At 46.7% G+C, this 15644-nt stretch overlaps 2 protein-coding genes across 2 annotated transcripts; both read right to left on the reverse strand.

Moving 5' to 3' along the window:
• Positions 1-900: 900 nt before the first annotated feature.
• LOC311316476 (thymosin beta-12-like) lies at positions 901-3150 on the reverse strand. The gene is made up of 3 exons (XM_084447337.1): positions 3091-3150; positions 2035-2147; positions 901-1766 (listed from the first exon to the last, which is right to left on the reverse strand). Exons 2-3 carry the CDS (start codon positions 2132-2134, stop codon positions 1735-1737), a joined length of 132 nt encoding a protein of 43 aa, XP_084303463.1. The 5' UTR covers positions 2135-2147; positions 3091-3150; the 3' UTR covers positions 901-1734.
• A 619-nt stretch (positions 3151-3769) lies between these two features.
• On the reverse strand, positions 3770-14511 carry LOC311315938 (ribose-phosphate pyrophosphokinase 2). The gene is made up of 7 exons (XM_084446662.1): positions 14248-14511; positions 11224-11407; positions 7729-7827; positions 7447-7571; positions 5494-5667; positions 5210-5369; positions 3770-5001 (listed from the first exon to the last, which is right to left on the reverse strand). The coding sequence occupies exons 1-7, from the start codon at positions 14367-14369 to the stop codon at positions 4909-4911; spliced, it is 957 nt and encodes a 318-aa protein (XP_084302788.1). The 5' UTR covers positions 14370-14511; the 3' UTR covers positions 3770-4908.
• Positions 14512-15644: the final 1133 nt, after the last annotated feature.

Consider the following 15644-nt stretch of genomic DNA (forward strand, 5'->3'; position numbering starts at 1 on the left):
GGCTTCGGTCTTTTGTACACACATGGACAGGAAATGTGGTCACAGTGATGTCAGGATAATGCCATTAGGCTTTGCAGACGAGTGCTAATTCAAGCTGGAGACAGTTGGGCTGGGTAAATCCTGGTGTGAGTCACACCCTTTAGGCCACCTAGCAGCCATGTCAGATAGCCACCTAGCAGCCATGTCAGATAGCCACCTAGCAGCCATGTCAGATAGCCACCTAGCAGCCATGTCAGATAGCCACCTAGCAGCCATGTCAGATAGCCACCTAGCAGCCATGTCAGATAGCCACCTAGCAGCCATGTCAGATAGCCATCTATCAGCCATGTCAGATAGCCACCTAGCAGCCATGTCAGATAGCCACCTAGCAGCCATGTCAGATAGCCATCTAGCAGTCACGTTACAGTATGTGCTACAGTATGTGTGTGTGCGCAAGTACTGGTAGTAACGTCTACAGTACCTTTTTTTAAGTCTGAGATTCATTAAACCTTCTACATGTATAAATACATGGGATAACAGGGCCAAATTGTCACAACGACCCCTCTGGAATGACAGGATGTGTCATCCTCAGAGCTGCCAGAGCAAACCCCTGGTTACCCCTTCAAAAGCCGCCAACACGTCATTCAGTGTGAGCAGTGAGAGACAGTGAGAAGTGGGTTGGCTCACATACTAGTTAATCACCATTTGAAAGATATGAAATGCAAAACCGCTGTAATAAAACGGCATTTGCAAAACTCTTACCAGGACTGATCCACCAATCACAACTTTGTACACCTCTCGAGCAAACATTACCTTAAACAGCTGATGAATTGAAATGTGTCCTTAGTTTTTAAAGGATGTGACTGTGAGGCAAGAAAGCTTCTCAAAATGTAGGTGTGAAAAAAGTATGTTGCAATACACTTCACATAGTAACAAATCCTTTTTATTACAACATTTCACTGGTTTCCATTATTGGTAATGGTTTTGTGGCAGAATAACATGACTGTAAAACTCTAAACAATTTGATCTACTGTTGAATGTGAACACATGGAAATTATTTCCAGTATTTCTTTCTCCCATTACAAGACATCTCAGAGACTGGGGGCGACACAAAAAAGCAATCTCAAATCACATCCATAAAGGGTCAAAGTACAATTCAATGAAAAAAATATAAACGTAAATAAAGTCCATATATGCGTCTCCCAGAACTAGATGGATTCAATTTTTCTCATCCTTTGCTTCAATAAAAAAATATTTGACAGAAAACATGTTAATCAATGGGTATTATGTTTTACCAGCGTAAAAACAAGAGGTGGTGCATTCCGAAACTGAAATTTGAAAAAAAGCCAGACGCCTCAGCTTGGCGCGTGTTACAGGTCGACAGAAGCCACACAGGAAATTGAGTGTCGAGAGAGTGATGAGCTTCCTGGGTCTGAGGCCACACCCCCTTCCCTTAGCCATCTCTTTCACCTGTTGATGTCTTGAGGCCTGCGCCCTGGGGACCGTCCTCCACGCCGTCCCCCGCCGCCAGCGTCTCCTCCTCTCCGACGGGCCTGGTCATCGTTAACCCTTTAAGGTGGTGGAGTCGGGGCCTGGTCAGGGAATTCATACGCTCACAGTGCAGCTTTGGCCTTTTGTTTTGTTTTTCTTATAATTTCGGTTACAAAGTGATACAGCTAAAAGAAGTGAGTGAAAAGAAGGCAATGTGGGAGGAGGGGGTGGACAGCGCGCAACGGGACAGACGGGACATGGTCTTCACGAAGCCGCCTGCTTCTCCTGTTCGATGGCTGGGGAGAGAGAGAGGAACAAACGCATCATGAGAACTGAGCTGGCAACACCCTAACGCTTACCCTTTAAAATCATTATGCACCTATTATAATAATAATAATAATAATAATAATGCATTCATTAATAATTTCTGTGCACTCAGAAGTTGAATATTCTAGGCCCGAGTCCCATCCTTCCCTCTCAGTGGATACAGTGTGCTATTCATTAGTCAGATCATAGCCTGCCATCATAAATTAGACCATTAGGTCCACAGAACTGCACCCTTACTTTCTTTGGAGGGCAGCGGATTCTTCTCCTGCGTCTCGGTCTTCTTCAGCTTGGTCTTGTCGAAGCTGGTGACCTCCTGCAGATCCGGCTTGTCAGACATGATTGAATTGTGTCTGTCAAACAAGAACAGGGTTTTTTACTCATATGCGCAGCCACAAAGATTTCCTGAAGTGCGCAACTGGCGAGCAATCGAGGCTATGCGCCGACATTCTTTTGTTCACCCGGGGCCGTGCCCAGTTCGATATGACTACCGTCCCTTTAACTAATTCAACAGCCATGTCCCAGATAGAAGGACAAAACCGCACCCCATGATGAATAGCGGTCGATATGCTCAAAAAATCATTTACATAACAATACAACTGCCCATGCTGCGCAGAAGCCAAAGACCACAACATAGTTAGGCATGTTTTCTAACCACTACGCCCAAAACAAGCATTAAGACAGGCCTATTATAGCCGACTTCTATCCAAATAGTCTATAAACGCATATGGTGCCTTGATTCCACGTGTATGTGCAAAGATTCGCAGATCCACTCATCACGTCGCCTCCCTCTTGGCGAGCAATCTGACGAACCACCGCCCAGATTGGCATTCTCTTCGCAGACAGGGTGTTAAGTTACCGGATGGCCTTTAAAAACGAATTTATGATGCCAAATCGTGCCTCACCAACAGTTATCATTACAAAAGTATTGTAGTGGATTTCTTTCAGCATTATTTTGCCAAGAATTGTCTGCGCCTCTACCACAAAGAATAACAAAGGATGTAATGACATTGATAGCTCTCTCTGCTACAGTTCTAAATAACATCAAGTTATCTCTTCTGATGCCCTACAAATATGTTTACAGTCAAAATGACGTTACATCCATCCCAATCTTGCATCGCATCCTTTGTCCTTGGTATTGTTAATGATGGAATATAGGCTGGCCTCTGCTTAATAGCCTAAAGATACCTCACACTATTCTAGCAACATATCAGTCTGCTGAAGAAGGAACACGGGGAATAGAATGTAGGCTACTGGGTCTTGTAGTTTGCATTAATAGTCTGTAAAGGCGCTTACCAAAGTTTGACTGATTGGTCAGTGTTAGTTGTCCTGTGTTGCGATGCAGCAGTGTTCAGCGGTGTTGCGCCAGCGGACAATATATACCCAGGAATATGCTAATGACCAGGTCTGACGTCACCGACAGCTACCATCTTCGGTTCCCGTCATCCCAGCAGCTCGGGCCATTATAGTCCATGGTTCTATAAGACTAGAAAATGCAGCTACTTTGACAGTGAATTTTAATTTTAACGATATCCTTACGCAGCATGATGGCATCTAGTCCTCAATACTTAAATCTGTTACCATCGACTCTTCGCTCATGATATGTGGGCAATGTACGCCACCTGGTGGCTCATGCCGGTAACTACATTGTAGGAAAAAAAAAAACTAGATAGCCTACTATAGTAGATCTATTGGCTATTTTAGTCCCACTATAAGGCTGTAGGACTGACGAATTGAAAAGACCCTAGATCCTTCTCCCATCTATCTGGAAATATTGGACTGATGCACAATATTTTAGTTTTTTTTTAGTCGCTCTATTAACTATCCTCGTGATTCTGATGGTCTCACGAGGGTAATTCGCGTCATGAGGTAGTCATTCAAATAAAGGACATGTCAGAAACACCATTAAAGACATTTCGCTATAGGCGCAAGTCATTGTCAAACTAAGTTTTATTGTCAATGAAAGTCACTCGTGTAAAAAAAAAAATCACGTGGCAGTCCGCCAACCATTAAGCTCCAACTGTGAAGACTGCTTCATTCAGTCAGTCAGATAAACATCACCACAAGAAAACATAACAATCTTGAGTATTAACTTAGACGATTAATCATATTTATCACCATCTCCAGGACACACAAGCATAATACAACTGCCAAACCAAGAGAAAAATAGGACTTAACGTGGGTTCATGACCTTTCAGGAAACTGGGTGTACAGGACCTACTAAAGGACCTAAACTAGATGATTAAAGGTTGCTTAAACTGAAGTAACAAGCAGCGGCCAAGTCTAAAGCTTTATGGAGCGACAGGAATACGTGATTCCCAGATTTGTTGTAGTAGCATCTCATGAACACTAGGTGATGCTCACGCTTGGGGGGAAAACCGTGGCCACCCCAATTTGGCTTGGTGAGATTATTAAAATGTTTGAAAAGGTTTAATATCTATAGCCCCCAGACTGCCACACTAGCGAGATTTATATTCAGTGAGCGGCCCGAGTGGACTTCTCTGGGGCTGCAGTGTACTTATTTCCATGGTATGGTGAGGAGAAGCTGCCATTCTAAACAGTTTCCCCATCATCTGACTTTTAAGTAAATACGTGTTATATGGCTACTATCTGAAACCGGAACCCCAGTTTGAACACGCCTGGTAGTTTGTGGATGAAGAGAACATGGAGGAAAAGAGGACGGTACATCTCTACACCCGCGGGTCTGTCCAGATCCCAGAAGGATCTGGCACAGGGGAAAACAGAAATCACATCACAGATGGAATGTTTAATTCATAGTGAGTTGGTGATCACGAGGTACAGAGTGACCCACACAGCCACGCTGGCGCCATCTCCAGGCTGGAGAAGGCATGACACACCGTAAACCCCCAAAAGAAAAGCAGCAAGATAAACTAACAAGGTAAACTAACACGGTAAGTATACGCAAATAGAAACAGGTTGGTCTCAGAAGTGGCTTTTTCTTTCGTCTCCGTGTGGAATGTCCGAGGTGATGGCGGGGTGTGACCTTTCAGAGCGGTCACGTGATTGGCCCAGACGTCTGGGAAGGTGCGGGGCTGAAGGGAGCGCAGGGCAGGGGGCCGCTGTGACCTTTGGTTGTCTCCGGGCCCCGCCCCGTTACAAGGGCACGTGGCTGAAGAGGTAGGAGACGGACTCGCCGTTGTGGGTCCTCCTGATGGCCTCGGCCAGGATCATGGAGATGTCTATGACCTGCAGGACACGGGGGCTGTTAGCTGGACAGGGGGGGGTTTAGGCTACATTTTATTCAGAGAAAATAAATGTGTTGTTCAATCTGCTAAAGCTTGGTGTCATACTCCAACGTGAAACCATCCAGACACCCCTGGTCCTACCAGATGACCGGCTGGTGTCTGGGGAGGTGGGTACCAGATGACCGGCTGGTGTCTGGGGAGGCGGGTACCTGAATCTTTGGGCAGGACTTCATCTTCTCCTCCTGGGGGATGGTGTTGGTCACGACCACGGCCTCGAAGGGGGCGTCGTTGATCCGCGAGATGGCGGGCCCAGAGAATATGCCGTGCGTGAGGATGGCGTAGACCTTGATCGCCCCGGCGTCAATTAACCTGGAGAGAGACGGCGTGTGAGGGACAGTGTGTGAGGGACAGCGCGTGAGGGACAGCGTGTGCGCAGGCGTGACGAGCGATGTAGAGCATGCAGGGACAGAGGGTCGGGGGTCTAGAGACTCACTTGTCTGCGGCGTGGCAGATGGTGCCACACGTGTCGGCCATGTCGTCCACCAGGATGGCCACGCGGTCGTTCACGTCCCCCACCAGGACCATGCGGTCCACCTCGTTGGCCTTCTTCCTCTCCTTGTGGATCAGGGCAAACTCCACGTTCAGCCGGTCAGCGATGGACGTTACACTGAGAGAGACAGAGAGAGAGAGAGAGAGAGACAGAGAGAAACACAGAGAGAGAGACACAGAGAGAGAGGGAGAGAGGGAGAGAGAGAGAGAGAGAGAGAGAGAGAGAGAGAGAGAGAGAGGGAGAGACAGAGAGAGAGACAGAGGGAGAGAGAGTGGGAGAGAGAGTGGGAGAGAGAGAGAGAGAAAGAGACAGAGAGAGACAGACAGAGGGAGAGACAGAGGGAGAGAAAGAGAGAGAGAGAGAGAGGGAGGGAGAGAGAGAGACAGAGACAGAGAGTTACTTTAAGACATTTCAGTATGAATGTGGTCTATCAAGATGCGGATCTGAAGTATGAGGATATGGGATAGAGAGACAGGCTTGTGGACCATCCTGATCTTGCGAGCTCACTTCCAGGTTCTCTCCGCAGATCAGTCTGGACTTCCTCCTGTCTACAAACATTTCCAGAGATTGCGTTTGCAACCGGGCCGGGTCCTATAGATGACAAAATAAAGGCTGCTGGCAAAATAGCATAACGGCATGTCCTAAGGCACCGTAACGCTCATGTTTGCAGAAGAAATACAGCCGGAAAAGACGCATTTGCCGTTCTTCTGGCAAATGTTTTGTAACGCTGACTGGCTGAAGGAGTCTGTCATGGCGAGTCCTCCCACCCACTGAGATCGTTCTAGACAGGAGGGAGACCAGACTGATCTGAGAGAGACTCAACGTCAGCTCGCCAGATCAGGATGGTCTCACAAGGCTAATAAAGAGAACAAAAGTGGCAACGAAAATGTTCATAAAATCTGCAATTCTGTGACAAAACTGCCTTATCTCACTTGTTCAAGACAGAGCTGTAGACAAAGGAGCCATTCACTGCTGACCTTCACACACCCAACACTCTCATGACCCCTGACCCAAAGTCACGCTCTTCACACTGTCCACTGCCAGGCTATGACATCAGGCTATGACATCAGGCTATGACATCAGGCTATGACATCAGGCTATGACATCAGGCTATGACATCAAGCCTGATATGCTATGACTTTGAGGCCTAACATATAAAACACAACTGCAAAAGAAATGCAATAAGAATGAGTTTTTTTATATCTTCCAAAAGCAGTTTGGTCCTCTTTCCTCGTCCTCCTGGCCTGCTGAGACCGTCCTGATCTGGTGAGACCGTCCTGATCTGCTGAGACCGTCCTGATCTGGTGAGACCGTCCTGATCTGGTGAGACCGTCCTGATCTGGTGAGACCGTCCTGATCTGCTGAGACCGTCCTGATCTGCTGAGACCGTCCTGATCTGCTGAGACCGTCCTGATCTGCTGAGACCGTCCTGATCTGCTGAGACCGTCCTGATCTGCTGAGACCGTCCGGACTTCACCCTATCTCTAACCATTACTCAACAACTACTCTCCGATCACATTTTGACCGGGCCAATCAGGGACCTGACTGCTGTTCCGCCCCCCAGTAGAACACAGCCCCTGAGTGGTTCCCGTGGCAAAACAGAAACACACTCAATAATAACAATACATAATCATAACAATTAAACAACAACAAGAGAAGGCTATGCACAGAGTTTCTCAGAGGAAAAGACGTTTTTGCAGTTTGTTGGATTTGGCAAAAGTTTTGTTATGCTGATTGGCTGAAGGAGTTAGTCTGTTAAGGCAAGTACCCCCGCCCACAATAATGGTTGGAGACAGGATTGATCTGCAGAGAGAAAGTGAATGTGAGCTCGCTAGATCAGGATGGTCTCACAGGTCCTTCTTCTACGGGACCCCCCCTCTAGGGCAGCATGGTTACCGTTTGGCTCCACCTGCGTCTGGAGACACGATGATGCAGTTCTTCCACTCCGGAATGTTCTCCCGCACCCACTGAAGCACAGCTGGCTCCGCGTAGAGGTTGTCCACGGCGATGTCAAAGAACCCCTAGGGAGGGATGGAGGGAGAGAGGTGAAGAGAGAGAGAGAGAGAGAGAGAGAGAGAGAGAGAGATGAGCAACAGCAACAACCATTTCCGTACACTTGCATGTTGCATCTAACAACATTGGATAAGAGTGGCCAAGGACTGGTCAAGGACAGCTGACCTGGATCTGTGAGGCGTGGAGGTCCATGGTGATGATGTGGTCGGCTCCTGCCACAGACAGCATGTTGGCCACCAGCTTGGCTGAGATGGGGGCCCGGCTCTGAAACCCACACAGCAGGAGATACAGCTCTCAGATGGACTGTTGGTTCACAGTTACAGCCCTCAGATGGACTGTTGGTACAGTTACAGCCCTCGGCTGTTGTGGACATAGCGCCCTCAGATACACTAGCCTGTTGTACAGTTTGACATACAGCCCTCAGGTACAGTAACCTGTTGGTACACAGTGTAGGCAGAAGAGCAAACCCAAAACGGTCACTGGATTTGGCCAAAGAAGCAAGAAAAGAAAGATTGCACAGCAGATTATGCAACTCTGTCTCCTATGACAAATGATTATTATGGCGACAAATGATTATTATGGCGACAAATGATTATTATAGCGTAGGTAATCAACCACTCAATTATGAGATGGCAACCATGTAAACTAAACAGTGATTTGGAAAAATTTACAATGTGTAAGATATCATAGTTACTGCTGCAATTTACAAATTTCCCTGACACAAAGTACAAATTTCAGAAACAATTTACAAATTTCACTGACAAGTGAACCATTCTGAAGCTGGTTGTAGTTTTTTTCAGGAAGGCTTGATGGTAACCAGGACTGAACCTTAAACCCCAGAAACCATGTCAGGTTACTATTCTCTAGCAAAATGATTCAAGTCAACTGCCCGACATTTTGGCTGATAACTAGATTGCCAGAACTGTCTGTTACCTTAGTTGCTCACTAAGCACACTACAGAACGCCAGTGATTCCTCACACAGCGATTGGTCAGCGCACCTCAGACCAGCGATTGGTCAGCGCATCTTAGACAGCGATTGGTCAGCGCACCTCACAGCAATTGGTCAGCGCACCTCACAGCGATTGGTCAGCGCACCTCAGACAGCGATTGGTCAGCGCACCTCAGACCAGCGATTGGTCAGCGCACCTCAGACCAGCGATTGGTCAGCGCAGCTCAGACCAGCGATTGGTCAGCGCAGCTCAGACCAGCGATTGGTCAGCGCAGCTCAGACCAGCGATTGGTCAGCGCAGCTCAGACAGCGATTGGTCAGCGCAGCTCAGACAGCGATTGGTCAGCGCACCTCAGACCAGCGATTGGTCAGCGCACCTCAGACCAGCGATTGGTCAGCGCACCTCACAGCGATTGGTCAGTGCACCTCAGACCAGCGATTGGTCAGCGCACCTCAGACCAGCGATTGGTCAGCGCAGCTCAGACCAGCGATTGGTCAGCGCAGCTCAGACCAGCGATTGGTCAGCGCAGCTCAGACCAGCGATTGGTCAGCGCAGCTCAGACCAGCGATTGGTCAGCGCAGCTCAGACAGCGATTGGTCAGCGCAGCTCAGACAGCGATTGGTCAGCGCAGCTCAGACCAGCGATTGGTCAGCGCAGCTCAGCACACTCTATGCAAACACTTTTATGGCTTGTAGCGCTCACATGCTGAGTAGAGCCATTCAAAACCAGGAATTTGTGATTTTTATTGCAGCAGACGACTCAAAGGAATCCAATCGTGGCCTTTCATGATAAGTACTGTATCCCGCAGAGGTCAAAATCACGACAATGATTAACAATTAATGAATGAATTGTGCAACAATACTGTCGCACAAAACCTGTCATTCAGTTGAAAGAGTTTCCACAGAGCGGTTGACGCCTCCGTCAGCACACACACACACACACAGAGCTGAATCGACTACATACACGTCAAGTCTAAAGGTGATCCTTCATTCTGCATGCTTTCAAAGGGGGCGATGGAAAGTGCTTGGAATTGCAGCTCAAAAGGTTACTATTACATCAACGATAAACCTGCGATTGCAACACAGCTCTGTAAGGTCACACTGCGCAGCTACCGTATGAACTGACTGGAGGTCACAGGGCTCAGTACTTCCTCACCCCTCAGCCGGTCTCAAAACCTGCTCTCCTCACCTTCTCTCACCCACCCTAACATTCTGGTCCCATCATGACACCGAGTGGGGAAAATAAGGAACATTATACATGTCAAGCAGTTCTACGAATGTCAGGTAAAAAAAAGAATGGCTAAATGGCAAATTGTCCTGAGGGGCTTTTGTTCAAACTGCACATCATGGTGTAGATGTGGATAAGCCAGCCACCAGACTGGGGGGAGGGGGGCATGTTGCCCCTCATGGAGAACAGAGAAACGCAGGTTTTCTGGGTTAGTGGAGAGAAAGAGAGAGAAAGGGACAGAGCTGAGAAGGCAGGTTCCTCTGGGCCTCAGCAGGGAGACTTCAGACACAACAGGACAGCTCACTGCTGGGTTACAGTAGCAGGACAGCTCACTGCTGGGTTACAGTAGCAGGACAGCTCACTGCTGGGTTACAGTAGCAGGACAGCTCGCTGCTGGGTTACAGTAGCAGGACAGCTCACTGCTGGGTTACAGTAGCAGGACAGCTCACTGCTGGGTTACAGTAGCATAACTGAGCTGATGTGTGATAATCATTTACAAGATGAGCAGGCTGTGAACCAGCCCGCTTCTCCAGGCTCGGAATGTCTTACATCAATGTCTTACTGCTTCATAGTACACTCAGACCAATCTCCTTCATAGTACACCCAGACCAATCTCCTTCATAGTACACTCAGACCAATCTCCTTCATAGTACACTCAGACCAACCTCTTCACAGTACACTCAGACCAACCTCCTTCATAGTACACTCAGACCAGCCTCCTTCATAGTACACTCAGACCAACCTCCTTCATAGTGCACTCAGACCAGCCTCCTTCATAGTACACTCAGACCAATCTCCTTCATAGTACACTCAGACCAACCTCCTTCATAGTGCACTCAGACCAACCTCCTTCATAGTACACTCAGACCAATCTCCTTCATAGTACACTCAGACCAATCTCCTTCATAGTACACTCAGACCAATCTCCTTCATAGTACACTCAGACCAACCTCCTTCATAGCACACTCAGACCAACCTCCTTTATAGCACACTCAGACCAACCTCCTTCATAGCACACTCAGACCAACCTCCTTCATAGCACACTCAGACCAACCTCCTTCATAGCACACTCAGACCAACCTCCTTCATAGCACACTCAGACCAACCTCCTTCATAGCACACTCAGCCCAACCTCCTTCATAGTACACTCAGACCAATCTCCTTCCTAGTACACTCAGACCAACCTCCTACATAGTACACTCAGACCAATCTCCTTCCTAGTACACTCAGACCAATCTCCTTCATATCGCTGCTCACTGTGTGTCACCATGTGGCCAGTTACCCCCTGGGTGTGTAGTGTTTGTAACCTTGTCCTTCTTGTCCTACCAGTTACCCCCGGGTGTGTAGTGTTTGTTACCTTGTCCCACCAGTTACCCCCCGGGTGTGTAGTGTTTGTTACCTTGTCCTGCTAGTTACCCCCCGGGTGTGTAGTGTTTGTTACCTTGTCCTGCTAGTTACCCCCGGGTGTGTAGTGTTTGTTACCTTGTCCTTCTTGTCCTGCCGGGCGTAGGGGAAGCAGGGGATGACGGCGGTGACGCGGGAGGAGGAGGCGATCTTGCAGGCGTTGATCATGATCAGCAGCTCCATCAGGTTGTCGTTGATCTCTCCGCATCCGCTCTGCACGATGTACACGTCCTCGCCACGCACGCTCTCCCCGATCTCCACGCTGCGCCCAGGCACAACGCAGGCAGCACGTGTTAACTCCTCCCACAGCGCCACACACACACTCTCTCCTCTCTCTCCCCTCACACACACACCTCTACGCTATAGAAAACCCTGTGGTGGAACTGGGCCTCAAAGACACAGAACGGCTTTCAAAACAAACAAACTACTGTACTACTCACATACTGTAAACACAGAGAGGTAATACTATACTAGTATGAGAGGCAATGCTATATTAGTATGAAAATATCCTACTATAAAATACAGCGTTTACCCCCCCCCCCCCAACAGGAACCGCCGCCCCTCAAAAAAGCTTTTAGATCTAAAGACTTTTAGATCGCTAACATTTGTAGCATAAATCAATTGAGTTGAACATAGCGGACATTAGCATCGCGGCTAGTGGACATTTTCTGACTGGGAGTGAGATTAAATTAAAATATTTTCTGTTGATGTATATAGCTACATAAGTAATGTAACCACAGTTTAGTCTATGTCTTCTGATGTTCGTAACTATGTAGAGCACATTGTAGGCTAGCATTAGCTATGGGTTGTGGACTAAATGGGTTAGTTCTGATTTTGCTATACATTTTCAGCAGTGCTTTTGCAATTTCTTTTCAGCTGTTCAGCATTCACACACATTTCCTGCAGGAAATGTTATTTTTCTAGCAATATGTTTTATAAATAAAGTTATTTATAGAAGCTTAGGACTGCTAAGGACATGTCTACAGTCCCTGCCAGAGCAAACAGGATTTTTTCCCCATCTGGCTGCTATAGTCATTTTGATGCGAAAATAACATAGGCCTACACCTGATTTAAAAAATAAGAAAAAAAAAATAACATTTTGCTATTGCCTCACACGTAATTTAGACCTGCTTTATCTACTTTGAAAATAACACTGTTGGTCATCTGATAAGAAAACTTCCACCATGCTTTGCACAGTTTGAATGGTCTTGGACAGCGTGTGCATCCCTGGTGGGCTGCACATCATCGTGGCGTACGCACGCCTGGGTATGGACTAGTCACTATCAACTTAGCTTTCCACTACTACTGGGCTGATGATAGTTTTGACCACCCAGGCCACACGACTTGATAAGTTCCAGTTAAAAACAAGACTTGCGTTAAGTGTCTCTACTCATTAGAACGTGTGTGTGCATGTACAAGCTGCCTACACACCGCCCATCAGTGTCTCTGCATGCCACAGACAGCAAAACTCAAAAGGTAGCACGTGTGTGAAACATTCCTCAGGCTGACCCCACCACCACCCTGCCTCTGTATGTCATGTGAACATCGGACAGAGTCATTACGCAAGACTGCAAGCTGCACGGAGCCACGGGGAACCTGTGCTTCATCAATTAGTGGGAAACGTAGTCGCTTTCCTACACACGCTATTGGTATATCAAACAGGTGGGGAGTAGACTCGAACACTGCCACTGAGTAGCTGTTACCCGTCACGCCACTTCTGACATGATGCAGGTATAAAGCAGTAGGGTAAACATAGAACATGTTGTATTTAACGAAATGCTCTGTTCATCTTATTACCCTGATATAGAAAGTCTGTGGCCGGACAGACCTGCTGAATGCTTCTCATCAGCTTTTGTGAAAAGCCTTGTGAACTGATTAAAGTGTTTTGATCTTGTGACATGTTCTATCTGACAGCACGTTTTTGCCTCCCTTCCAATTTTGGCGACAAATGTTGTGTCACTTATCAGTTGCTTGACAAACTCATTCTCCATCTGACATCTCAGGCCAACACACACTAAACAACAGGGCCTTGAAGCCTCTTGAAACTTCTGATAAGGGAAATCTTCTGGCTGAGGATAGACAGGATATCAAGGGGGTGGGCCGCTGCTTTGGACAATGTTGCTCTGATAAACGTCATTGTATGTAAAAACCTTGCTCAGGTAACTCGAGTTACTTGAAGTTGCATTATATTGAAGCCTTGTCCTTACTAAATGAAAGTAAAAAGACTTGTGTGGTCTCTTAGGTGGCGTTTCATTGGCCTGTTGCAAACAAATAGCCAAACACGTTCCAGAAAATAAGTAAAATAATATTGCATTACGTCCACTGTTTCATCCGTTCACCCTATCAATACAAAATAGTATCAGCTGCATATAATATACAATTAGCTATTCACCATCCTAAGCAAAAATGCACATTTTGTTTAGGGAATTGTAAATGCAAAGATTGGCGTAATGGCGATAACATAACATCTGTCGTGCGCTAACGTTAGCTTGAATTGAATGTGTGTTTTATCATGCTCTTTCCTAGTTCACTTAGTGCTCTATAAAGCGATCTTAACGTTAACAAGATGCCATATTGAACCCGAAAAGCCGAGACACCGTGAGCATCTAACTGAATTGTGTGACAATCATGAACAACGTCAGTTGGCTCGCTAACATTAGCTAGCTAGCTAAATGAAGAGATGACGACTAGCTAAATGTCTGTTTACATGCGCAAAGCTAACGGTAACATCGTTCATATTCTAGCCCAACTAAGCAGCTACGCTACCACCCATCTACTCACACTCAGACACGCAGTTTAGCTACATTAGCCAGATTATAAATCCCTTGCTAATACTGCGTGCTAGCATGTGGTAGCGCTACTGGCTAACTTATCTAGGTTCACAGCTGGCTGGTGCTAGCATTAGCTAACATGACAGGCTAGTCTAGCTAGGCTGGAGCGCAACATCGCAAAGGTGGGCGCACATGTTAGCACCTCGATCGTTAGCGAGCTAAGCTAGCTAACAAGTTGTCAACAAACCGAACTAGGTATGTATACACAACTAATGTCTTCCAAATGTCACAAGCTAGACTAGTTCCGTTAATACGTTTAACATAACGTTACCATGTCTCCTGGTTGCTGAACTTCTTCGTGATCACTTTCCCCAGGTCCAGTCCCAGGCGATCCGCCACCTTCTGGGACAGGTCGTGATGGGAGCTCCCGCTGAACAGCACGATGTTCGGCATGTCCGAAATACTTCTGGAGTTCTGCTATACAAGTACAGAGCAAGATGTGTCAATGCAACACCTTTCCAAATGATGGGTTAACTTAACAAGTTATTGCCGCAGTAGCATCTCAGTTGAGGTCAGAGGAGGAGAGGAGCAGGAACCCGCATCGCACAGCGGAAGTGCCATGGCTTCAGGGGAGTGGCTAGTTCCCATCAACGTAGAGACTGGTTAATCCCTAACCCCAACCCATCCAAACCTTAACCTACCCAACCCTAAAGCTAACCCAAAGGCTAACGTTAACCCCACCTTAACCCTTAATCCAACCCTCTACACCACCCTAGTTTAATGTTATTCTGTATAGAAAGGGTACTTATTGTGCAATTTGTGTTAATGTGTAATTTTATACTTTGTAAATGTGTAACTTTTAAATTTGGAAATTGAATATTAGAGTTTATCTGCAGCATAATCTTGGAGCTGGCAACAACATTTCACTGACGTGACAAATAAAAAGGAATCTCTAAACGGCCTCTGCGTTAATGGGAACTAGCCTTTACGTTTCATTGGGCTGCCTTGATTGGTGGGTGTTTGAGTGGCATCTACAGTGTTGCAAGGCATGCAAAAATGTCTTGCAGAAATCTGTATTCAACTGTTCCAAGTATACAGGCAGGCACACAACGACAATGGAGGAACTGTATTCAGTGTGTGCTGAAGCAAATCACCTACTATTTTCTATTGTTAGCCTACATTCAGAAGCCTTCACTGCGTGGCTCTGAATGAAGTGAAGTGCACATTTTACATTCAGTAGATCAGTTATATATTATCTCACGATTGCTGGAAGTCGTTGTAATGTTCTAAGTAGGCCTAGCCTATACGTCTAGTGTCGTTTTTAAATCTCGTCTCTAGGGTCTGTAGAGAACGTCTCCTAACTTGATTTCCCTGCGAGAGATCAGTCAGCTGATACCTCAAGTCCCTCTTTTACGAAGTCACACAGAGACCTCTGTAAACCCGCTGGAAACGAGCTCCCGTTCGGACTGGTCAGACGAGGCGCATCACGCCAGGGAAAAGGGACCTTGTTCACTCTATGAATAGATTGTTTCATGTTCAAATTCAAATGACATCTTACTACTGTGGTATAGATATCTCATAACAAGTGATTGTATAAGCAATGCAGTGAACACACTAAGAATTCCAGACATTAAGTGTAAAACATTTTATTAGGTTGGGTAAAGCTGAAAAAAATACTGAGTGGCCATTAATGTTCTAGTCAGAGAAATGCATTGTTACATAGTATAA

The sequence above is a fragment of the Borostomias antarcticus genome, assembly GCF_949987555.1.
Source record: "Borostomias antarcticus genome assembly, chromosome: 12".
In the NCBI taxonomy this organism is placed as follows: domain Eukaryota; kingdom Metazoa; phylum Chordata; class Actinopteri; order Stomiiformes; family Stomiidae; genus Borostomias; species Borostomias antarcticus.